Source organism: Seriola lalandi, unplaced genomic scaffold (assembly GCF_002814215.2).
Source record: "Seriola lalandi dorsalis isolate HSWRI2012SDOR001 ecotype SW California unplaced genomic scaffold, Sedor1 jcf7180002054285, whole genome shotgun sequence".
Lineage (NCBI taxonomy): Eukaryota > Metazoa > Chordata > Actinopteri > Carangiformes > Carangidae > Seriola > Seriola lalandi.
This window is the reverse complement of record NW_019524838.1, coordinates 907,111-932,370: the sequence shown is the minus strand read 5'-3', so window position 1 is coordinate 932,370 and position 25,260 is coordinate 907,111. Positions and strand designations below refer to the sequence as shown.

General features: G+C 41.6%; 1 protein-coding gene and 1 long non-coding RNA gene across 7 annotated transcripts in view; one reads left to right on the top strand and one right to left on the bottom strand.

The window, feature by feature from the left end:
* Window positions 1-20,362, top strand: part of tp53bp2a (tumor protein p53 binding protein, 2a) — a 28,927-nt gene extending 8,565 nt beyond the window's left edge. Inside the window, exons 3-21 of one of the 6 annotated variants that reach the window (XM_023405747.2) lie at window positions 2,106-2,253; window positions 3,866-3,979; window positions 5,412-5,482; window positions 6,288-6,389; window positions 7,533-7,707; window positions 7,950-8,131; window positions 8,262-8,426; window positions 8,671-8,709; window positions 10,298-10,345; window positions 11,520-11,700; window positions 14,185-14,307; window positions 14,509-14,630; window positions 14,742-15,150; window positions 15,974-16,821; window positions 17,600-17,737; window positions 17,903-18,036; window positions 18,278-18,444; window positions 18,606-18,805; window positions 18,908-20,362. In XM_023405747.2, coding sequence (XP_023261515.1) covers window positions 2,106-2,253; window positions 3,866-3,979; window positions 5,412-5,482; window positions 6,288-6,389; window positions 7,533-7,707; window positions 7,950-8,131; window positions 8,262-8,426; window positions 8,671-8,709; window positions 10,298-10,345; window positions 11,520-11,700; window positions 14,185-14,307; window positions 14,509-14,630; window positions 14,742-15,150; window positions 15,974-16,821; window positions 17,600-17,737; window positions 17,903-18,036; window positions 18,278-18,444; window positions 18,606-18,805; window positions 18,908-18,949 — 3,408 coding nt within the window. In that variant the 3' untranslated portion in view covers window positions 18,950-20,362. Of the gene's footprint in view, window positions 1-2,105; window positions 2,254-3,865; window positions 3,980-5,411; window positions 5,483-6,287; window positions 6,390-7,532; window positions 7,708-7,949; window positions 8,132-8,261; window positions 8,427-8,670; window positions 8,710-10,297; window positions 10,346-11,516; window positions 11,701-14,184; window positions 14,308-14,508; window positions 14,631-14,741; window positions 15,151-15,973; window positions 16,822-17,599; window positions 17,738-17,902; window positions 18,037-18,277; window positions 18,445-18,605; window positions 18,806-18,907 lie in introns of all 6 variants that reach the window. The other 5 variants (XM_023405746.2, XM_023405749.2, XM_023405748.2 and 2 more) reach the window with 5 other exon arrangements.
* Window positions 20,363-24,555: 4,193 nt separating this feature from the next.
* LOC147819150 (uncharacterized) lies at window positions 24,556-25,254 on the bottom strand. Its single transcript, XR_015437216.1, has 2 exons — window positions 25,153-25,254; window positions 24,556-25,066 (listed from the first exon to the last, which is right to left on the bottom strand). It is a non-coding gene; the product is annotated as an uncharacterized LOC147819150 (long non-coding RNA).
* Between the last annotated feature and the right edge of the window lie 6 nt (window positions 25,255-25,260).

Sequence of the window (25,260 nt, the reverse complement as noted above, 5' to 3'; positions counted from 1 at the left end):
TGCCAGTTGAGGTTTTCTTTTAATTACCAGCTCTGACAGTGTCATTTATTATGTTAACTGATTCCAGTTGAGTTCTGAACCACAAATACTAAAACTATTCTGATTAGCAGACAGGAAAGGACAAGCTTTGTTCTCTGGGGTGGTCTTCCTCCACAGAGCTGTTAGGTCTTCCATGGCCAGTGAATAAAACGAGCAATGTCTGTTTACAGCTTTCTGTACTGTAGATTAGTGACGAGAATGACTCACTGCTTATTCGCTCTATTGATGGGGATCTTTTATTTACATCCCTATGGAACAAACCAGTTGAGTCAGGTCCTCTGAGTCAGACCACTACCCCTCACTTCCACCTTCACCTCATCACTGTGAAAAAACAATCCTCCTCTGTTTGTATATGTTGCTAAGGAGATTTTCAGAGGAAACATGTCACCTGCCCAGTCACTCAGTAAGGCTCATTTGAAGAAGAAAAGGGAGGATAAAGCCACTTATCTTAAGGCTGTTGTACTTTTGCTCAGTGCACCCCATAGTTCAAAAGCAACCCAAATACCTTTGTTTCTGCACTATGGCTGCAGCTGCTCTGTATACTCACCCCCCAATCTCTTTGTGCCTGTGACCCTGCTGACCTGATGTTCCCACCATGGCCCCTGTAGGCACGTCCGTTCACAGCAGCGTGCTGAGAATAGAAAAACCTGACTGTATAACCTGGAGGTTTAGGACACAAGCAACAATACCATTCTGACAATTATACACTTTCCAGGTCATTGTAGGTCTTGGGCTGTTGCTTATCTATTGTGCCACCATTTAAGTCACTTTGAAGACATCACACTGTGCCATAACCTGGGGCTGAAACAAAATGGTTCAATAACTTCAAGTCGTGCCATGCCCCAGGGCACCTGTGTTAAAATATTGGTTTTATTATGGCCTTATCAAAGCTGTCACACCTAACGCAAGTTCAAGTTACACATTGGAGCATATTCCAGCTGTAAAAGTACTTGGACTCAAGAATGAATTGATTAGAATTTGATGGTCAAAGATCAAGGTCACTGTTACCTCACAAAACACTCACAAATTCAAACATAAATTACGACACAATATAACACAAATGTCTAATAGGATAACAACAAAATTTTGAATCCAAATAGTCAAAGGTCAGCTTCATATCATAATGTTCTGCAATAACTCTTCTGGCCATTATAAAATGCTGTAACTCAGGAAGAGGAGGTTGTGACCATATTTCCTGCAATTTGGCTGGTTGGCGGAGACATACAACCACATGGTGGTAATTCTAGTTCACTTTGATATTTACTCTCAGTGTTTGTACAGGTTTTAGAGTGTCACGGGCAGAATATGACATGTCACTCCCAGATTATAATTTTTGAATTGACTGTTTGACACATCTTACTTTTATTTTACTTTTATTAAATTGGTCTCCCAATGTGTATTATAACAATAAAGATTAATATTGTTTATAGATAGGGATTTTAGAATCCCTTTAAAGTGTTTGTAAGCAATAGAGTAGCTATCAGAGTATGGGATATAATAGGAATGCTTGCATTTGGGATGCATGCTGAAGTTTCAATGTGTTTATTTTTTTGCTACCATAGCTGAAGGCTTTCACATTCCACTTCTATCAGTGACAGCTTCATTGAGATAGTGCATTTCTTTTTAGATAGTCCTGATAGTCTCTACCATCTGTCAGTCACACACTGACATACAAATCCAGCCTCTCTGGAGTCCTCGGTGGTCTGCTCCTTGTGTGTGTGTGTGTGTGTGTGTGTGTAGAGAGATCTCACACAGTGGTGACAGCACTAGTTAGCAGTTAAATGGCGTAGGGTGAAATGGAATTGTGGGAGCTGGCCTCTGATTTCTCTCTTGACACAGAGGAATGAGGGTTGGGAAATGGATACTGCATGGATCAGTGAAGCACACATCACTCACACACCTACTGAATCATAGGAAAATAAAACACCAATTACAGAGAATTATGTTGTATGAATTAAATGTTCACTCTGCTTCTCCTGAGGTCAGGATTCTTCTCTACTTGCCTATATAATCAGCCCGGCTCTCGCCTCTGCTCTCTTTCTCTTTCTCCCTCCTGTTGTCCCCAGATGTTCCTGACAGTATACCTCAGTAACAATGACCAGCATTTTACTGAGGTTCCCGTTACCCCGGAGACCCTGTGCCGGGACGTGGTGGAGTTGTGCAAGGAGCCGGGGGAGACAGACTGCCACCTGTCTGAGATGTGGCGTGGATCTGGTGAGTGACAGCGCCAGCAGAATATTAGATTTCAGTAACACTCTGTTTTTGTTTGTGGAGTATGGCTGTATCCTAAGGGACAGGAGTTGGTATGGAGACACTTGTTTGTCTTCTTCCTTTAATTAGAGGCAAATTGCTTTTCTGAAGTAGACTATATATGGAGATTAGCTGTGTGGTCAACTGCTCTGTGATTTCTTTTTGAAGGGCTTATCTCTTTGTGTCTGCGATTCAAACGAAGCAGAGCCCATAATCCCTGTAACAAACACAGGCACCAAGACATCTCCTACATCTCTCAGGTGGGAGAGGAGGATGAGATTACAGGCCTTCCCCATTTTCCCCATCTCTAAGGCCCTGTTCAGACCTGGTATTAACATCCGTCAGTGATCTGATAACAAGTGGACAGCTTTTAGTACAGATGTGAATGCACGCAAGATGTAATGAGGATGCATTTGAGATTCGATCACTCAGACCACATTTGGAGGTGGTAGCAGTGTGAATGCAAATCCATCCTGGGCCACATTGAAAGACCGCCTACTCAAGTGATGTCCTCTGCCACAGTCTAATTAGTCTATAATGAACCAAGAATAATACTATGTTACTCAATATATCTCAAAAAGCTAAAACCTTATTTCATTTTAGAGCTGTGCGCAGTAAAATGATTCGCTCAGCCCCTCTTGCCCAACTCACTCTTACTGTCTTTCTCTCTCTCACAAACACATTGACAACAGACCAACAAAGCATATGTGTTTATTTGCATATAGAGCGGGGAAGTGAGATCTGATCACAAGTGCTTACTGGAGACGCATTTTAATGCCAGATGTGAATTGATGTGCTTAGAGCTGTCCACTTGTGATCGGATCACCGAAGACGCATGTTAATGTCAGGTCTGAACAGGGCCTAAGAGTCAGGAAGTATTCAGAATCACAACTCAAGGAGCCAGGCTTAGTATCTGTTTCCATGGTGATGCTGCCATAAGAGTGAATAAAGTGCCAATTATTGTGTTTGAGTACTTCCACAAGTAGTCTAAGAAGAGACTGCTAACTGCTGAAAAGAAAAAAAATTTCATATACAGCCATTTCTCACTGCAGGCTCCTGCTGACTCTCCTTGAAAACACAGCAGTGACATTTTGCATCAAATTTAGATGTAAAGCTATTAATAATCTGTATGTTATAATACTAACTGATTTGTTTTGCAGTAATGCCATTACAAGAGAACAGTTTCAATGACCTCTACTTGGCAGTAATATGTCAGTCCATTTGTGTAATGAAATGGTTGTAAACAGGTTGAAGAAAATTTCTGAGGAATGGATGATGAGCCCTTTGGTACCAGCCAGAGTAATTGACAACACATTACAGTTGTTTTCCCTGAGGTTGTTACTCAGAAAGATCAACTAGATGCATATGAATCCTTTCAATGTAGGTCAGTAGTGTCAGGCTAGTGGTTGGACAGGATTCACAAAGCAAACCTCACACAAACTTGACCTACATTGGTACTGTCACATGTTTTAACCTTGTGGTGCTTAATATAATTAGTTTTTGTCAATATTAACTTTATGGCTGTATTTTTACCTTACACCTGAGCGCTGATGTTTTTTATGTATTCCATCTGCAGAGCGAGCTGTAGGTGAGGGAGAGAGGATGCTGGATGTGCTCCAACGATGGGGACAGCACAGGGCAGAGGTTCGCTTCTTTCTGCGTCACAACCGAGCCCCTAGCAGGGAATCGGGTAGGTGTCCACCTCCAACACACAACCCAACCACTCATCCAGCATATAATGAATCAGGAGCTTTATTCTCTATGGTCACTTCACTCACTTAAGAGTCACAGTTTGGGTGATGTCAGTCCACAGAGAAAAGACATTTGACACCAACGTAATAAACTCCAGAGATTCCTTCAGCGTCTAAACAATGCACACGTGTACTCTGGAGTTTAGTATTCATGAAAGGAAATTTACTTTAACAACTATTTTGAACCTGAGAATGAACCAGACTATTCCCCTCTCGACGCTACAGAGCTTTGGAAATGGTACTCTTAAGACTGCCTTTATCCAGGAAAGGTTTTATATTGGCAGGCCTAAAATCCTTGAACAAGCCTTATTTAGCTGTACTGTTGAAGGCCAAGCTGGAAGCAGGGTGTCCCAGTCACATCGTCATAAGCCTGTTACTTTTCAGTTTTCTTAGGAACACAGAAAACTCTAGTATTTTGGTCTTGTGCTATCCTCTCAGCCCCCAGTTGCGTAACTAAGCCCTTTTACCCCTCACAGCTTGAGTCCGGCCCAGGGATTAGATGGCTGTTTTCCCTTCCTGTTATCTTAGCCTGCTCTTGTTTTCCCACACTGTTAGCTTACTGTAGCTCTACTCAGTCTTTGCAACATGGTTCTGTATTACCTATTGCTGTTACTGTATTTTTACTAATGATGGGTAAACTAGGTCACCTGTTTCTGTGTTGTTCATATTATTCATGGTAATACCACTGTACTCAGTCGTACCCGTAGTATGCAGTCAATGAAACTTCCCTGATGCTGTGCAGCCATGTTCTGTCTCTCCAGGTCAGAGGACAAAAGTTATTCTCTGGTGAACTGAGCTAGCAAAGCAATCTCAAACTTAATGTCACCTATTGTACCTTAGCATGATCTTATGTTCACACTAACACTTCACCAGTGAATGTGTTTAACATGCATACAGTATGTCAAGGGTCATCTAAAACTATTATGCAAGCTAAAGGGCTTTGGTCACAGGCCAAGGCTTTAAGGATGGGATCTGGATTCCCAGACCACCCTCCCCCTCAGCTGTCAAATGCCAGTAGCATGGTTGGATATAAGTGCATTCATGTACACAGACAAGCACATACACACAGTTGTGGGACCCACCCACAGACGGTTATGTATTAGGTTAAATCCTGAGATTATTGCAAGTCACAAAGAGCACTGATCCCAGTTGTTTTCCAGAGGAGCTAAGAGCTACACCCTCAGCTGCACTCCACAGAAAGCTGTACATTGTTTGTCAGAGACATAAGCAGAGAAAAAACAAGAAGTTCCAATCATTTTTCACAGCTGTCTGTAAAGGCCAGTAGTTTGCTCAGTTTGCTGTTTCTTAGGTAGTGCTAAACTGAGACTAGTTTGTGACTACTGACAGAGTCTTATTGTGTTGGTTACTCAGGAGGCTCAAGAGGCTCTGAGCCGAAGAGAAATGGAGTGAAGGGTCCCCCAGACAGAAGGATGGAGAATGGGGTACGTTTCTATATTTACTTTTTAGATAATTTGAAATACCTTCAGCAGCATTCATTTTTTAAGAAAAAAAAACATGTTTGTTGCTCAGCAAAAGAGGATAAGAAGGTATAATTTCAGGAAATACCTGACAGTTTAGCATTGATGAAAGAAGAGTTATTTATATCTTTGATCTCAATTACTCGATTATTTGTTTCGTTTTTAAATGTTAATAGAAAAAACCTTTGTGTTATTATTTACAAGTGCTTTTTACCACACCTCATTGGAATAACATTCGAATTAGAGTTATAGCTTCCATGGATCATTGCAGATAGAAGATGCTTTGATACATAGTCATCAAGACATTGTCATGTGTACTTAGTTACCCCCCTGCAGGTTGTATATTTAAGTATGAACAAGTCCTGCTAAGTTTCTTTATACTTCACGACAAGCCAACTTGATCATTTGCCAAGGAGTACTAATTAATTAAATTCAGAAACACCCTGCAGTGTGTAAATGGTAATAAGAAATTAATCAGTGTATCATAACAAGCACAAAACTGTTAAGATGATTTTAAGTTGAGAATGTCTCCTTTAGTTAAAAACAATATTTTTTCTTTTGCTCTACAATTCTTGGAATCACAAAAAGGGTAACATTGGTCTTGTTTGACAGTTCGGAGCTGTTTATGCTTTTCTGACTTCAGGACTTCACTTGCAGTCTTGACCTGGAATTAAAAGTCAATAGACTTCCCGCAGCATAACAAAATAAGAAAAAGCATTTGTGTGTACATGTAATGACTCACTTTGTCCCTGTATTCATCCCTGTCTAGGTGGTGACACCCCGGATGGACATGACACTGGCCGAGCTGCAAGAGATGGCTGCCAGACAGCAGCAACAGATAGAAGCTCAACAACAGCTCCTCGCTTCCAAGGTGCATAAGAAGAAGTGCAAGATGAAAGCGGAGACAGGGACTGGTAGAGAGATGGGTGGATACAGGGGCTGAAGGGATTAAGTGGTGGAGATGAAAGTAAAAGCCAAAGGAGAAGAGCAAGATTAAGGAGAAGGTTATTGAGAGAAAGTGAGGAGATGGTAAACAAAACAGAGGTACTAAAACAAGTCTAGTGCACTTACAGGAATGAAGGTGCTAAAATAGAGGGGATTAGGAGGTTGTGATAGACAGGTGAGATGAGTTGTAGATGGCTGCAGGTAAAGTGTTTATAATTCGAGACGCCTGAGAGAGCTGCCTGCCTTGAAATCTCACTGCGCCGGACTCATCTGGTATTTGAAGAACTATTTTCTCTTGCTTGGGACTTGTTTCTCAGTTTGCTCAGGACTTAGTGACAGCAAGAAAGACATTTGACGGAAAAAAAGGGTGTTTATATGATGAAATAATTGGTTGATTTTTCCTCCTGGGCATTTCTGGTCATAGAAAAGGCATCTTGAAATGTTTCCTTTCTGCTGATCCAGGCACATGTACTGTATTAAGATAGCAAAAAAAAACTTCACTTTGTGTCTTTTCTTTGCTTCAGGCTGCAACCTGTGCCTCTGAGCCACTTTAGCATTCAGATCCAAGGACTGTGTATGCCTGGGGATAATATAGAAAGCTAGGCAATGTAACCTGAAGCAGTCAAGTAAACAAACAGTCATTACCATCAGCACTTCCAAATAGAGGTTATGTTGTGGTTATCTTGGTAACCTGTTTGGGAGAGGTCTGTCAGGTTTATAGCACACTGCGCCATAGCTAACGAGTGATGAATGCATTTGAAAGTTTAACGCTGTTTAGCTCCACGTTCTGTTTTCTTAACCCATATTTAACCAGGCATTTTTAAAATGCATTCCTGCTTATAGAAACAAAAACAGGAAGAAATCTTATTTTTAAAACAACCAACAGTTCTGCAAGTCCCTACACACCTATGCAGTTCAGTATGTTGCCTGAGGACACTTGGACAGTAGCTGCTGAGGAAAGTATACTCAGCCATGGATTACTCATAAATGAAAGTAACATGGAAGTGTTTGTTTAATCATGTTTCTGACCTTTGCTCTGTGCTGCCTCTCTCCTCTATTTTGTCTGCAGGAGCAGCGGCTGCGCTACTTGAAGCAGCAGGAGCAGCGTCAGCAGCAGCAGGCCTCTGAGCAGGAGAAGCTGCAGCGCCTCCGAGAGAACATCGAGAACCAAGAAACTCGGCTCAAGAAGGTTCGGGCCCTCAAGGGCCAGGTGGAGCAGAAACGCCTGAGCAATGGCAAGCTGGGTAAGCTGTTGAATTCATGAATGGATGCCAGCTCAGAATATTGTATGACTGGAGGCATGGAAGATTTTATTTTAACTATGACACAATGTCTGTTTTTGACTTCTTGACCTCATGTTATTCTTTGTTTCTCCTTGCACCTTTTCTTCTCACCCCCTTGCCTCCATCATCATCTTCACTCACTCTCTCTACCTGTTGACCCTTTTCTCCACTTCCCCCTCCTCTTCATCCCACTCCTTCTCCAGTGGAGGAGATAGAGCAGATGAACAACCTGTTCCAGCAGAAGCAGAGAGAACTAGTGATGGCTGCATCCAAGGTTGAGGAGCTCAGCCGACAGCTAGAGTTGCTAAAAAATGGCAAGATGGACAACTTCCATGACAATCAGAGCTCTGTGGCTGAATTAGACCGCCTCTACAAAGAGCTACAGGTATGCAGAAAAAAAATTTATAAAATTAAATTCAATAGCAAAATATTCCAAAGACCTTATTTGTTTTAAATGAGCATACATGTTGATCTGTTCTCTTCATCCTCATGTCTTGTTCCTTCTTGGTGGTCAGCTGAGGAACAAGCTCAACCAGGACCAGAACTCTAAGTTGCAGCAACAGAGGGAGAGCCTGAACAAGCGCAACCTTGAGGTGGCTGCCATGGACAAACGAATCAATGAGCTCCGAGATCGGCTGTGGAAGAAGAAGGCAGCACTGCAACAAAAAGAGAACTTGCCCGTAAGTATTATCAAACTACAGCAACATAAAAACATTCACATAAACTGATATAGAACACCCTTACATATAGTTTATATTCTGTGAAAGGTGTTGACATATCTTTAATTGTTAGTGTGACATTCTCACAATTTTTCAGGACAGTGATATTTATATACGCTAATAATTGAGGGGAATGGTTTTGATCAGAGCTCCCCCTAGTGGCCTCATGTTAAAGGCTGTTTGTATCTGTCTTTACCCCTGGAAGCCTCAGATGCCTCAGCATTCAGATCTCACCCATGCCAACGTAAGGCTCCTCAAACTTGCTATCCTCTGTGTGGGAAAATCTAGTGACCTCCTTATTTGAAGGAGTCAGCTCTTATCTGTCTTTTTCCATTCTTTGATCTCTCTTGTCTGAGATAGCTGGTGGGGATTGATCATTATTTTGATCATGTCACAGAGTTGCATCTGATTTTACACTCCCACTTCTTCACTCAGCTGTGTTTTCAGTCCCATTTGGCACAAACAAATCCAGAGAATGAGAGAGGAGTAATGAGTGCAGGCTGACATCGTAGACAGGCAGGAATGTCAGGGCAGATGCTATCTTTTCTGGCTGCTCTCTTGACAGAAACAGGAAAGGGCGAATAACCAGTTTACTAAAGGTAAACAACTATCTTGCTAAAAACTCTGGCTTTTCAAAACACATTTTAGGATAAAATAAATGACAGGAATCAAAACATACTACAAATCAGCAGGCTGAATAATACAGTTTTCGTTCTAGCCCTAATGGGTGTTAAGGGTTTGGCTCTAAGCTCTCTGCCTGGTGTCTCCCTGCTCCTCTTCTCCTCTCTGCCCTTTGCAGGAGTTGTTTTGAACACAGTTGCCATGGGACTGTAAATAAGAGTCAACAGACGCGTCTATGAAGCAGACTGTGAGGAAGAAAAATTAACACGTTCACTGCCTGAAGTTGAATGCTTGTGTAGGGAGAGCAAGGATGTGAGGGGTGGCCAAAAAGAAAAAATAATCATCCTGATTGGATGATGGATGATTTTATGTTTTCACCTCCTGAGATTATGAGTTATTTGACTCCTCTACATAGTTCTCTAATTGTTTTCCCTATCAGGTCGATTTCTTAGACATAATTGGGGTGTTTCATTGGCCTTCAACATTAACTTTCTTTCTTTCAACCAAATTAACATTCAACCAGTTAACCCTAATTATTGTTTTTTATTATTTGATTTTTATTCATATTTTTTTTTCTGTGCTGTAGATACAAAAAATGGCTTTCTTATACAGCATGCAATATGCACTAAGCAAATGAATTGTACAAGATCTAAAGTGGCCTTTAAGTTAGAACATAAATAATAAATGTTATGATGGAGATTTAATATACCCGTCTCAATCTCTGGTCAAAGTCTTTTAGTTAAATGAGCAACTTGCACTCTAATCCAACTTCTCTTTTGATGTCCTCTAGACACGTATAATAAATAAGAAACAGAACAAAGACAGATGGATGCGTGTTTGTGTTTGCATGTGTACATGCGTGTGTTTTAGAGATGAAGGCCTGAATAGGCCCTAGTGAGGAGGTGATTTACCCACACCCTGCCTGGAATCATAATGAGTGGGCCTTTTTCACACCAGCACAAAGACGCACTCCAACCAAGCTGCTCTCTCCTCCAACCAAACAGCAAGTGTCTGGCTGACATCACCCAGCAAGCACGTATAACCACACTGACTGAAGAGAGGTAGTCTGAGAGCTGCCAGCCCAGTCATCCTGCATCGCCTTGGTCACATAGTCAAGGAAACACTTAGAAAAGGCTAATATTAGGTTGGAAAAAGGGGATTATTTGGTATTTTGAACTGCTGTTGCATGTTTGTGCTTTTGTTTTCTCAAGAATGGCTATCCTGGTAAAGAGAGGGCTTCAAAAGACACTCATCTTCAGGTAATTAAACTAGTATTGGAGCTGAACATATGTCTCTCTTTTCTGTCTGATTTTAATCTCTCGACTTCGACTCCAGATTCCATCAGTTATTGTTTTTGTTTTTTTGCTTCAGACTTTTGAAGGCCACAATGAGCACCATGTTCATCTTGTTTTGAATGGACAGCTTGTTATAATGACATCATCTGCAAGTTTTTGTCCAGGGGTTGAGCTATATTTTGACCAGACCAGGAAAATATTAAGGCTAATTTCAGTATTAACCCAAGTTTGAAGTGAAAGTTAATGAGTCTGTGGGGTTTGGAAAGCATAAAGGCATTCAATTTCTTCTGTAAGATGTTGCGTCTTATGAAGTTACTGTCTGCTAACGTCAAGGTTTTGTATAATTAAGCTTCAAATTAAGCTGCACGATTGAACTCTTTACTCAGTAACTGTTTATTATATAATGTAGCTGTTCAGTAATAACTAAACAGAATGATTGCTAAAAAAAAAACGTAAAAACTGTCATTACAACTTTTTGGCCAAGAGTAAAATATCCCAGTTACTGTTGGGTTGATTGCCAGCTTATTGCATTCATAGACATTCAATGTCCTCAGAATGAATCTTAATTACTTTGATTCCCTGGCTTGTCATCAAGCCCCTCGAGTGTGTCTAAGTCTCCAGTTGTCTCAGACGTCACTTCATGACACTACACCTCAAAAACCCTCATGTCTCTCTGTAATGACCGCTCTACTAGCACCACCCACAGGTCAGAAAAATGAAGAAACACTGTTGTGGTGCCACCCGCGGCCAATGTTTATACTTTTCCCTCTCTAGTGACAAGGATCTAAGAATATTAAAGTTATCTCACCATTTTTTATCCATCGTATGATTTTTGTTATAGGGCTGTTATAGACTTACAGTGTTATTAATTAGTTCCTCAGTATAAACAATCATTTTAGCATGCTTTCTGTGACTCATCTCAATCTCAACTGTTTTTTTTGTATCATTACCAAAACATCAGATAAAGTTTTGGTTACCATTCTGTTATTTATATATTTATGTGTCTAAATAATGTGTTCTCTCTCACTCTGCTGCCTACTGTAATGCAAGATAATTCAAATTACTCTCACTGACCTTTGCCACTCTAACAGCCTCCTCTTTGTTTTTTTGTCTCTCCCACCCTTCTGCTGTATAGCAGCCCTCTGATGGCCAAGCAGGACAGCAGTCAGGTCCGTCTCGTGTGGCAGCAGTCGGCCCATACATCCAGTCATCCACCATGCCCCGGGGCCCAGTGAGACATGACTTGCTTGTAAAACCAGCCTACCCTGACGGCACTGCCACCCTGCCAGCCCACGACCCACAGACCAAGGCCGGTGCAGGTGAGCAACCAAAGACAACATGCTGTCTGAAGCCTTTCACCTCTTAACTCAAGCCTTTTGGTTCCTGACCATGACTCAGATCTCTGCTGGAGCTGGCTCAGCAGCAGGCCATAACTTTGTCCCTTTTATTGTTTCACATATGATTTGGTCAGCTAAATGTGGCTATTTCTGAGTTTGCAACATCTCACTCTGCAGAATAGTTAAAAAAAAGTGAAGCTTAAATTCTCAGATCACAAATATTTAAGGAAACCAATAGGGAAGAGTCCTCAACTGCTGTTCCCTGTTTCTGTATGTATGTCATCATGGAGCTGGCTATGTTTTGTTTTTTGACTGTATGGCCTCCAGCAGGAGCAGAGGAGTCTGGGACACCTGCTGGTTGCGATGTCACTCTGAGCTCAGAAGGTAGCTAGTTACCTCCTGGATTGTGTGTTGTGACCTACTATTGCTGAGCTTGAACATCACAATCTTTTTTCCACTTTTCTGAATTTTTTATATGTTTTGTAGTGGGTGAACTTGTTTTTGAACCAATTTTTTTATTGCAATGGTGTGTGTCTTTGTGCCATTCTTCATATCACTTCACACTGTGCTGGTCTCAAATGTGCGTAAGGGGTTATTTATACACAGGCAAATTAGCAGGAGTTAAAATGAATGCTTATTGTAATAACCGGACTGAAAAGAAATATGAACATAGCTTCGAGCATTCAGGTGGTCTTTATACTCTTCATACTGGGCATCTTTCAGAGGGTCACTCCAGAATGTTTATTTGAATGAATTACTGATCCTGATTTGAAACCTGAAAAACACAGTCATGCTTATCTGACATTTATTTTGAACACACAGGATCTAAAAGTTTTATTTTTTTTTTTTAAATCTCTTCTTTGTACTTCAAAGTAAACACCAAATAACTACACAGAATAGGCTATTGTTGCACTGCAGTAGCATGTGTGCAGTGTATTGGAGGGGAAGGAAGTCCACGCAAACCGATGATGGAGCAGAGCAACATATCCCATTTGAGGATGTTCTTTGTGCCATCCTGTATGCAGTAATTCTTTCTCATGCTCTTCATTACTGACTCACTCTTCCTGGCCTAAATCAGTCCCCCAGTAGATGGTGGGCCAGCAGTGAGCTTCATGTTATTAAAAATGAATGATCCGACACCAAAATTAGTCATTACAAAACAATAGCAGAAGGGATTCCCCTCCCTTGTTGCCTCTCTTGTCTCCTTATCAGCCCATGTTTTCCTATTTAAAGCAATCCTGCATACAGGAAGTAACAGTAACAGGTTTTTCCCAGTCTGTCATGATGTTACACACAATTATTTCTGCATGCTGAGTTGATATGCAGTATGGAAAGAAGAGAGATAGGGATGGGCGGGGACGCTGAGGAATCTGCTCTTGGTGTACAGCCATTCACAGCTCCTCTATAGCAGGAACGTTGTGCATAGTACCAGGCAGGCTCCTGAGGGTTGTGCTGGACTCTGCGTGGCCCCTCAGGGGGGTCCCCTGATTGGGCCCAGCCAACAGCATGTCTAGAGAGAAGGGAGATCAGGAGCTCTAAGACTACTTCGTTTTTCTTGTCTTTTAAATGCATCTTCCTCAGAAGCCATGTTCTTGCTTAAGCCTCTGAAAGAGCTGCGGGCTAAGAGAAAAGGTACACACCTGTGTGTGTGTGTGTGTGTGTGTGTGTGTGTGTGTGTGTGTGTGTGTGTGTGTGTGTGTGTGTGTGCATGCGTGCCTCAACAGCTTTGTTTTGATGTGTTAGTTCTTCATGAAAATTATCCTCACTGAAAAAGATAACACTGATTAGATATTTTCATAATTTCTTTGCTGGATCTTTAGTCCTTTTTGCTTGTTTTGCTGCTGTTTGTTAAAGCATTTATTGAGCTTTCTCCTGTTCTTGTTCTGGTGCTTTAAATGGGTCAGTTGGAACAAACACATAACCTTCAGTTGAACTGACATTCTGTGTGGATTCTGACCAACCCAATCAGGTCTTGTTCAAGAAATGTGTGTGTTTGTTGGTGTATTTGTCCAGCACCTCTTGAGAGGCAGCGTCTAACTACAGTCTGTGAGCACTGTGATGGAAATCATCATGTTTTTACCATCTTTGATGTGATGCGGATCTTGCTAGCTACAAGATCCTCATGCTTTTGTGGCTCATCTGACTGTGGATGTAAGTGGACATGCATGGCCACTGGCTGGATCTTAGTCAGTAAACCAAAAAAACAAGTGATGAGTAGAGAGGGAGGCAAAATATTGCAAACAGTTGTTTTTCAAAAAATTCATAATTTTCTGCTCTGTGTGACTCTGAAGCACATAGGTCTGTGTACGTCTTTCTGGATAGATAGTGAAGCTAGTTTCCACTATGTGTATTGGTGCTTTGTTTCTTTATTTCTACATACAATCCTATGATACATGCTAACATTTAAATACTCCCTGCCTCTTTTTTTCCCCTTCTTCACTCCCTCCTGTTCTGCGGGTCCCCTAGGCCTTCAGCCATCCAAGCTGGCAGACTGGAGCTCTTCAGGTCCAGAATCTAACACCAACGGTCATGGTGCCTCTTCAACACTGCCACGAATGACCTCTCACTCCAACTCTAACACAGAACAGGGTAAGGTACACACATGCAAACACCACATGCACACAGAATTTCCACAGAAACTGCACTGCAATCCCTTCCTGTTGGTATGAAAACAGTTACTGTTGAAATGGCAGAACAAATACTTCCAAATAGGCTTTTGTTTGTAGAAACACACTCTGTCTGAACATGAGATGATACTGATTATTGCCTCCATGTGTGGTCTGTGGATAGATGAGACGGAAATGAAGAGGGACAGGAAGGTGCGTCCATTTTCCATGTTTGAGCCAACAGAGGCTCCCGCAACTTCCCTCCGCAAAAACCAGAGCAGTGATGACCTGGTCAGGGACGCTCAGGTGAGAGGGAACAGAAACCATTACATGCTTAATCACTAGTTAGATTTGTTTATTACCACAAGAATATACCCTGGCATTTAATTTGCTATCTCTCTCTCCTCCTATCTCCAGTCTGCTCCCAAGGGTCCAGTCAAGGTACCTCCTCCTGTCCCCACCAAACCGAAAGGCCCTGGTGTTGTGCCCTACGGCAAACCAGGCCTCAACACAGGCACCTTCCCTAAAGCCAAGCCTCACAGCCAGCAACCCCAAGCAGCCCAGAGCCGCAGCCCTCTCACACCCTCACAGAGCCAGACACTCCCGCTACCCTCCAAGCAGGACACTCCACCTGCGGCCACAGTACGGCCCTTCACCCCAGAGCTGCCCTCCTCCAAAGACGCCAGCCTGAGCAAACCCCAGACCTTAGCAGCCAGCTCCATATACTCCATGTACACACAGCAACCTGGCTCAGGCAAGCCCTTCCAGCCTGGCTTGCAGGGCACTCTCAACAGGGGCCAGAGCCGCACCAATGGATTTGTCAGTGGTAAGAATATCCAGTTGCAACTTCTTAAATTTAGTGTTTGAACAATGTTGTTGAGGTGACCCAGATGATTCTGGTTAATGGACTCAATAGTGGTAGTCTGTGCTTTGTGTATAAATTTACTGCTTAATCTAACCTTACATCTGAGAGGATGCTGTGTCAGAACAATCTTAAATCTGAAGACTAATGCTGGAGTAAAAAAACAATTTCATGTCAAATCCAAATGCGTGAGTCGAGATATAAACAAGGGTAATGGAAAGTAGTATCTTACGTCACTCAAGATACATTCATTGTAAGGTAAATCTGCCCTGCTGCCGTTTTCTTCAGCAAGAAAATATTCACACGCCAATGAACAGAGGAGCAGATAGAGAGGCTAAGCCATCTGTTACATCTTCCCTTTACAAACAGAATCACAGGCAACAGTACCTGCTGCTTCTGACTGGAAGTGTGGAAATGAAATGGGACAAATGTTTATCTTGCCCCAAGTCTGTTCTAAGGATTTTCTTGTAATACATGCTACTTTGCTTTGTAATTTTTCAGTCATAATTTGATGTGCAAGTTTTACAAATCCATTTCACTACACTAAGAAGTGACAAATGAAAGGCAGCGGGGAGAGGAGTAGTGAAACTGGGCCAAGTAGTTTATACAATAAGCAATGAGAGTAAAGGGCCACTCAGGCCTCAGACTTAGGTTATTAATTTGTAAGCGATACATTCCATAACCTACCCTTCCCATGTGACATCAAGTAACACAAGATTGTATTTCTGTAGCTGTTCTGTAGCTGTTGCCAAGTGTCTTAACACTTGTTTACTATCATTGTTTATAGTGTATGGTAAACCAGTGATCCCCAGTGGAGGCTTTCATCCAGAGAACCCCTACATGGACCGCCGCTCCCCTGCTCCAGAATCTGAGGTTGACCATAATGGATCTAACAATGTGGGTCCCAGCTCATCCGAGGGCCCCCAACCAGAAACAGAGCGCATCCCCCGGCCCCTCAGCCCCACCAAGCTGCTTCCTTTCATTTCTAACCCCTACAGACATCAGAGTGAGGGTGACCTGGAAGCCCTGAGAAAGAAGCTCTACAATGCCCCAAGGCCCCTGAAGAAACGCAGCTCCATCACTGAACCAGAAGGTCCTGCAGGGCCCAACATTCAGAAACTCCTCTATCAGAAGACCACACTGGCAGCTATGGAGACCACTGTGACAACACCAACCACTCCCACCTACACTGGTGAAGCAGAGAAGGCAACAGAGGGATCTGTGGGGCCACATGTCCCAAGCCCTCTGAGTGGCACAGAGAACCACCCATCGGAGACAGGACAGACTCTGGAGGGCGGACTGCTCCCATCTCACATCCCAAGTGCCTCTGTTCCAGCCCCTGCTGAACAAATGAAACCACCTTCAGGCATCCTAGAGAGCGAAGACATTATCCCCCCTCCTCCCCCATCCCACCCAGCCCCAAGGCCAGATGACGCTCTTTTCCCACCTCCACCCCCTGCTGGCTTGGAGGAAACAATTCCCAACCTGCCCCCTCCGCCTCCAGAAGGCTTCCTGGAAGAGTTCCCTCCCTACCCACCACCCCCATACCCCAGTGGCGCAGAGCAGGACAGCTTGGGAGAGGACACGTTTAACATGAAGGCACCTGAGGTCACTGGCCAGGTCACTTTGCCACCGGTATGAATCACCAACATTAACTGCTGAATCACAATTATTATGTGGCTCTCAGTTGTTTGCTTTTATGCTACCTGTGTTCTTAAAACCCCTCACATGTTTGTTTGTTAGTTCCAAGGGGCCAGATCATGAGTTACAGTTAATGCACATTCTGCTTTTCAACAGCAGTAACCTGCTCTGATGTTATATAATTAATGATCCCTAGTAAGTACTGCTATTGTTTCTGGGGGAAAATGGGCCTTATTCAGCTTACACTAAGCGGATAGCCACCCTACTTTCCCCCAATAACTTAGATGCAATCTGTGTTGAAAATAAACACCAGTTTATATTTTCTTTCTGTTAAGCTCTTAATGTGAGTCTTTATGGTGAGGTGGCAGTGTTGTACCCAAAAAGGGCAAACCAATGAAATTTCAGTTTTATGACCTATTTTACCCCCTGTCCCGTTCCCATTTAAGACCCTTTTAAGAACTGAAGAAAGCATTTTTTACTTCACTGAGGGTAATTGTTCCTAATCAGGTTGCATAATCAATGGTTTTAGAGAAATGAACTTGTGTCTTACCGCTTGTGCTGATAAACTGGATTAGCACTTAGAGCTGGAAAAACAAGTCCCTCCTCTGCTCTCAGTCCAGGTTGAGCACAACAGAGAGTGGACGCTTCCACTTCAGCAGGACAGACATCAGGATGAGACTCTAGCAGACTCACATCTAAGTTTTTCTTTCTTTATGCTGTAATGGCTGTTTAAGATCATTTGTGTGATTCACAATTATGACTGTGCGTTTAGGGAAAGAGGACCAATTTGCGCAAGCCTGGCTCTGAACGCATCGATCACAGCATGAGAGTGAAGTTCAACCCACTGGCTCTGCTGCTGGACTCTTCTCTGGAGGGAGAGTTTGACCTGGTCCAGAGAATCATCTATGAAGTAAGAAATGTGGTTTCTTTGGCTTTTTCTGCTGTGTTAGTAAGCTACCATGGTATCATAGCTATTTAGGTTAAAATATCTAAAGTAAGTAGTCATTGTATTTCACTTTTTGCTAAAACTAAAATCAAACTTTTATTTAGTCTGTCTTGTAATTTCTAATCACAGGTGGAGGATCCCAGTCAGCCCAATGATGAAGGCATCACAGCTCTACACAATGCCGTCTGCGCCGGACATACAGAGATCGTCAAGTTTCTAGTTCAGTTTGGTGTCAATGTCAATGCTGCAGACAGCGATGGCTGGTAAGTTCAATGCTGAGATGGTTGATAATAGATTCTAGGATCTGACCCTCAGACTAAACTGAAGTCTGTCATGTTAGAATATTACCCTGCAGTGTTAGTAGGTTGACAACAAAACCGGAAACTAGTGTACTTCATTCTGACTGTAGATAGTGTTTTTTTTCATATTTTGTAATTAATTCTTTTCTCCTGTTCTTTTCTCCTCTTTACTCTATGTTCCTTTCCCACTCACCCTCTATCACAGGACACCTCTTCACTGTGCTGCATCCTGCAACAATGTGCAAGTTTGCAAGTTCCTGGTGGAGTCTGGCGCTGCAGTGTTTGCTATGACTTACAGCGACATGCAGACAGCAGCTGATAAATGTGAAGAGATGGAGGAGGGCTACACCCAGTGCTCTCAGTTCCTATATGGTCAGTGAAAGCTGTTTTTTGTTATATGTTACACACGCTGTCTTCCTTTTACTTTCTCATCTTTTTTTATGTCCTGCGTCTGTTTTTTACTTGACAAAAACACACTATACCTGAACTGTTCTTGCTCTGATATGTGTTATTCTAAATCGGTCTACCCTCAGGTGTACAAGAGAAGATGGGCATCATGAACAGGGGGGTGGTCTATGGTCTGTGGGACTACAATGGTGAAAATCCTGATGAATTGTCATTCCGCGAGGGAGACTGCATGACCATCATCCGCAGAGAAGACGAAGACGAGATCGAATGGTGGTGGGCACGTATGGGCGACACTGAGGGTTACATTCCTCGTAACCTCCTTGGGGTGAGACATGAGTCAATGAAATTGTAATAATACGTTTATTTTATGCAGAAGCATTTATCTACAGTTGCCATGTTGACATATCCACGTTATTGTCCCTAACAGCTCTACCCCAGAATAAAGCCACGACAGAGGACCCTGGCTTAAAACACAAAGATTCCTGTGCATTCCAGTCTGCCAGAACTCTCCAAAACACACACACACACACACACACACACACACACACACACACACACACACACACATACGCACACACAGGCTTTAACAGACTGGAGAAGAGAAGGACACTGCTGAAATGAAGAGACAAGGACAGACCAAACAATATGAAGGATCAGCTATGAACTCTTTCTGGCACTTTTCTGTATCTACCACAGGGGGACTGTCTCACTTATTTTTCCAGGCCACACAGTGTACTTTGTACTTCTGACACTAATGGCATTGTTTTCCTTTATTCCACTGTTTTTGTTGTTTTTTGTAATTACTGTCTGAACTACTATCTCTAAAGTGACAGAAACTCAAATGTTGGGATGTAAATGGAACAAGCAGTATTTTTATTTCTAGGAAGTGATTTTTACACTTTTCAACAGTCTTTTACAATTTGCTTTCTGTGATATTTGTTAGTTCTAACATACGTGGGGCTCTACATTGCATGAGGTGAATGAGTGGATGATAATGGTGATGATGTTTTTGAAATGCTGTTACCATGACAATCTTTGCGGGCTTGTTTCTCGTCATCTATGCTGAGTGACTGTGCCTCCGTATAACTGCACTGGAGGTGTAAAGTTTCAGTTGTGACCACCACTGTTCTGGCAAACAAATGGAAAACATTGCGATGGGATCACACCAGCTGCGACATCGACCGATGAGTCCTCAGTAGTCACTATTACATTATTTCATGAGTACTCAGTACTCATGGGTCAGACCACACACATCTTCAAACTCGGACTTCATTTGGATCTCAACTACATACCTGTAAAATTGCAGCTGGTAATGACTAGTGGAAAAACGGTGATTAAAGCTTCTAATTGATCTATTGCTGTTCATTCTGTGGTCTATGATACCCAGAAATTTTCCTGCATTGGCACATGTTTAAGATGCCATAGATACTGTGTATACATGTATTTCTGTCTCACAGACTAGTGAAATGTTACTGCAGGAATGATGTTGTTATGAAAATGGACTCTTAAGAGGCCCTTTGATCAAGAAGGGGTCATGCAGTATGAATTTTAATGTTTTATTACAGCCATTCCATGACAGTACAGTAATGTAAGAGGACAAGCCTAATACCAGAAACCTTTACTTTTTGTAGCAACCACTCAGAGATGACACATTATATTGTACAGTCAGAGAAGAATTTCTACGTCAAATAATGTCTTAAAAGCAAAAAAGTAAAAAATGGAACTTACATTCCCAAATGTTCCCAAAACTCAACTCATCACATATCTGTCAGTGCAGATGTATTTATTTTTGTTACTTTTTTCTTTAGCCCTTTTGTCAAAACTATAACCACAAATGTACTGTAGTATTTCAAACATTTACAATAAAATACTTTGTACTACGTTTATATCGTCTTCTTGTTACTAACCACAGATGCAGATTTTAATCCATTTTTTTTTTTTTTTTTTTATCATTATCATAACAGGGAATGGACACCAGATTCATTTTAACATTAATATTTGCTGCCCTCTGCTGGACAGAAGGTGAATCTCTCACCTACCAGAGCAAGAATTAAAATATGGAGTCTGTAGTAGGAGCAAGTTATCAACTATATGTGAATCTTGTTGATTAGGTGATGCCATACATGAAACTTGAATCTGGAAACATAAAAAACGATATCTGAACATATTATTTAGTGGCACTCCGCTGTATACCACACTGTACTGGCATGGCCCCCCCCCCCCCCCAGAATCAGCTCATCAACTGCAGCATATCTACCCCTGCTTTCCCATGCATTCTTCGCCAGATCATTGTTGCGACTACTACTTTAGTAGTCAATGTTTCAGGCCAATACTTGTTGTTTTGCTGACTTTGCGCTTCTATACTGCTTTCCCTACGTTCAGGATCACTACTCGCCTGCCAGTTCTTCAGCCTGCTACTCTATCTGATTCTCTGCTGTGTCTAGTCAGCACCAGCCACGTTTCCCCCTACCATCCCCACCCACACTGGCCGCACTCCACTCCCCCGTTCCCAGTCACCCAACTCTATACCAGCCTTTCCAAATCCAATAAACCTTTCTGTAATCAATCCTCACCTTGTCTGAGTCATGCATCTAGGACCTTTCTGTATACATAACAACATTGTGAAGTAACGCTGTTTGTTTTTACTGTACTGTCATTAAGACATCACTATGGACAAAGAAAAAAAAAACACTGAGCCATGATTTATTTTATTTGGATATTTTTGTATACTTGTAGGCCTGTGTATTCAGTATTAGTATGAGCAGGAGAGGGTGCTCCATATTATTGAGCCCCTGTCAAAGCCAGCTCAAACCAACATATTATCAATGGAGATTGTTTTCTTTCTTTGCAGGAAAGTAGGCAGGACATTAAAGAATGTTCCCATTTCAATTTTACCTCACTGTCCCAAGACTAAATAATTACAGAACGTTGCAGAATAATAACTTCATTTCCTTTTAATCATCTCAGTCGCCAAATGAGAACAAACAGCATGGTCCCAACAGAAAATGAACAATTTAAAATTTAAACAGCATCAGTATGAATTAGAAGTGGAAGACAACATTCTCAGAAGGAAACAACAAAATAATTGGTGTATTAAGTATTGTGCATGTGTTTGTCTTTATCTGTAATCATGAATGTTTGGGGTGCTCCATTTTCTGCAGGCAAAATAAATTACCGCTTGAACAAGACTAAGCATCTACAGCCATGAGAGCAGCTCTGTGAGACTGTGAGTTTATGTTTACCATGACATTTGCTAATTAGCACTAAACACAAGCGCATGAGGATGTCACTAGTTTTGCAAGTATTTGGTCAAAAGGGGCAAATTCAAATTTTGACCAGATGACGGCGCTAGATGTCACCAAATTTGTTTGGATTCATCCTCTGGTCACCATGGATAGCTTATCTGTACCAGACTTCACGAAAATAGGTCCAAAAGTTGTGAAGACATTTCAATCTTAACCACAAATGACAACCTCATGGTGGCACTCAAGGAAAAGGCATGGGATCACCAAAATCAGTCGGATTCATCCTCTGGAGACCATGAATATCTACAAAATGTCATGACAATGACATAATAGTTGTTGGGAAATTTTAGGCTGGACCAAAGTGGTGGACTGGCAGATTTCCATCCACAGAGGTATAATGTTTACTATGATGACCATCTTAGATTGTGCTGTGTAAGCTTCTTCAAATAACACACACTTTATTTACATCTAGATACATGTTGTTTGAAAGAAGAAGAAAAAAAAAAAAACCAAACAATGCATGAGTGGAATTTAAATAGACTGGTCTGAAGTCCTTCTGCATGCTGTGTACAGGTCTCTGCAGATCTCTCTGTAGCAGAATAACAGGCAGAGTGAAACAGTTCCCAGTCCTGGATTCTTGTTATTATTAGCTACAACACACTGGGAGAGAAACACAAGTGCTGAATCTTGTGATGTAACCACAATATATGTCTGTATGACCACATATAAACTAACCACGCCACTCCTTCTTCAGGTACCACTGTTGCCATGGTAACCAGCAGCTGTGACGCTCCTTCCTCCATTCACTCTGCTGAAGTTCTTTTGTTGTGTCCCTTTGTGAGCTATATGGGGTTAATGGAGCTGAATGTTCAAGACACAGCCCCTACGCTGCACAAATCCCCTGCTGGATGGCAAGAGGGAGATGAGATAAAATGCTGAATTCAACATCAACACTGCCCACCGAACATGACTGCATTTATAATTGATGCGTAGATTCATAATGAATTCAAAGTTCTGTATAAATGAGAGAAGCAGCCATATGTGGTATGACAGATAGCTGCCATTGTGTCCCATCATCAGAGTTCTCATTTATCTCTGCTGCACACTTTGTGTTTTCATGAACAGTGTGAAGACCCATAGGGTGTATGCACACAGATAAAGATCTGATCTATGTTGTTACTGTTTCGTTGTACAAAATAATGACTCACATCTCATGTATTGGCCCTCTGGGCATGTTATTTCATTGGGTTTGTGTATCTCTGGGGATAGGAACAGGGGAGAGTGATGGAGCCAGTTTTCCTCACAGGCACCTTCGTTAAGTGTTGAGCTCTTTCATACACAACCTCGACATTTACTGGGATATAAGATCAGCCTCACCCTGAATCTCACCTAGTCTAGAAAATCAAAATATAATATTCTTGCCCGAGGGTCTGGAGTGGAAGAAGTAAGGAGGTGGGAAAACAGATGAGGAGCTGCAGGTGCAATTATGTCTGCTTGCCTGAATTTGAGTAATGTGAGTCTTTCACAAGCAACTGAAAGGTGTTTGATAAAGAAAAAACCTAAAGCAAAATATACAGTGACATCTTTAGTTTAAGTGTAACATCCATTGTCCTCTGTAAACCTGCAGTTAGGATCAATCTATGGTGACTTTTAAGCCTGTACTGAATTAATTATTTAAGAGCCTATATGGTGGAAAAGATTGTTCTTTCCTTTGCTTATATTTAAATACAACAACCAAAATCTAGCAATATATGGATCAAAAATCTGGTCACAGTTGGTGGGTAGTTTATGTTTCCACTGTCAATCAAATCTGATCAAACCACACCCACACAATCGTAATGTAGCAGATTAGAGTTTTTGAGAGTTAAACATTTAAATACCTAAAGAAGAACTTTGACTTGCATTTTTGCATTTTTGGTGTGTTTAGTTTCGCTTTGACTATTTAAAGTTATCAACAAAAACTTAAAGCTGCTATAATCAATATTTTAATTTGAAAGTGGATCATGAAAAAGCTTGGATACACCAACTGTATATCACCTGTCCAGCACCAGAAACAACAGACATGAAAAGTTAGCAACTAGCTTTAATATGAGCATTTATAGCCAAAGAAGATACTTCCATGTTTGCTTCAAATTTACCAGATCAGCTTATCAGGTCATAATATCAGTGTTGTTCACAGCTTGTGTCTGCTGCACCAAAGTGCAGTTACTGCAGGTTTAAACTCTTGGTAAATAATACCCTAAGATGCTTTGTCCCCAAACTTTACCTTGATTGTTGCTTTTTTAGTCATATCAAAAAAGTCTAAGATTTGAAAATGAACTTTTAGGTTTGAAAGAAACAGTTATTGATCAAATTTACAAAGCAGCATCAAACACTCAAAACTCTAGAGAGTCATGTTTTTATCTTTTTCTCTCTTTTATCAGGAGAGATTGAAGATTAAGAGCTTAAACACCTTCGCTTGATTAACCTCCTAAGGGGCCCCCAAGTTAGAAATTTGTTGTTGGGTCCATATTAACCCCCACCATATACATCTCTACAAACCAACTAGTACTCTAGAACTGAATCAATTGATCAACAGAAAATTGGCTGTCACAAACTTTTGGTGATTGATTAATCCTTTGTGTGATTTTTATGTGTTACTTGGGCTTCAGGAAATAATGATTACACTATTTTATGACATTTTGTAGTTTAAACAATCAATCAATTATTAAAGTAAATAATTGTGAGATGTATTGATAATAAAAATAATTGTTGGTTGCAGCCTGACAGTTCTCCCATTTGAGTTATTCTACCAGCCTGAGGCTTGAAACACAGAAAAAGTGGAAGCAGTTTGATGGAACCAGAGACAAAACTTTATTGTGACAATATAAACTATAAAACAGTTAGAGTCTTAAAACTAGATTTTGGCAGAGGGAGGGTGGATGATCTGGCGTAGTTAATATTCTACTTCACTGGTGTATATTTCCAACCCATTTCTGATTAATCAAATTATGGCGACCTAAATGATATGGAGTGAACCAGGGGCTTTTGTGGCACCTGGGGGTCTGGGCCCCTTAAGCAGCACTACACACAGTGATAGATATGTACATTTATCATTTTAATCTCCGTTTAAGCAGTTTTTGATACACATTTTATTATTGTTGTTTAGTTAAAAAGTTAATAATAAATACCAACGGTAAATACCTGGTAGCTTGTAATTCCCTCTATGCACGCTAGGTGTCAGTGTGACGCCACCCTGCAGCACTGAACGGGACAGGTTACATTTGTGCACCTTTTTGGTTGTTCACTTGGCCTCATCATAACTGTAACTGCCCCTGCGCGGGCTGCAGCTCAGGATACACCTGAAACAAAGGTGAGACAACGAGCGAGGAACCGTCACATCATGAATTAACAATGAGCTCGTGACAAACGGACCGGTGTAGACTACCTGAGTCAGAGGAGGCTGGTGGAGAGAGAGAAGAGAGAAGAAGAAGAAGAAGAAGAAGAAGAAGAAGGAAAAGAAGTGAGCGCTGTGGGAGGGAAGGCGGGCCACCTG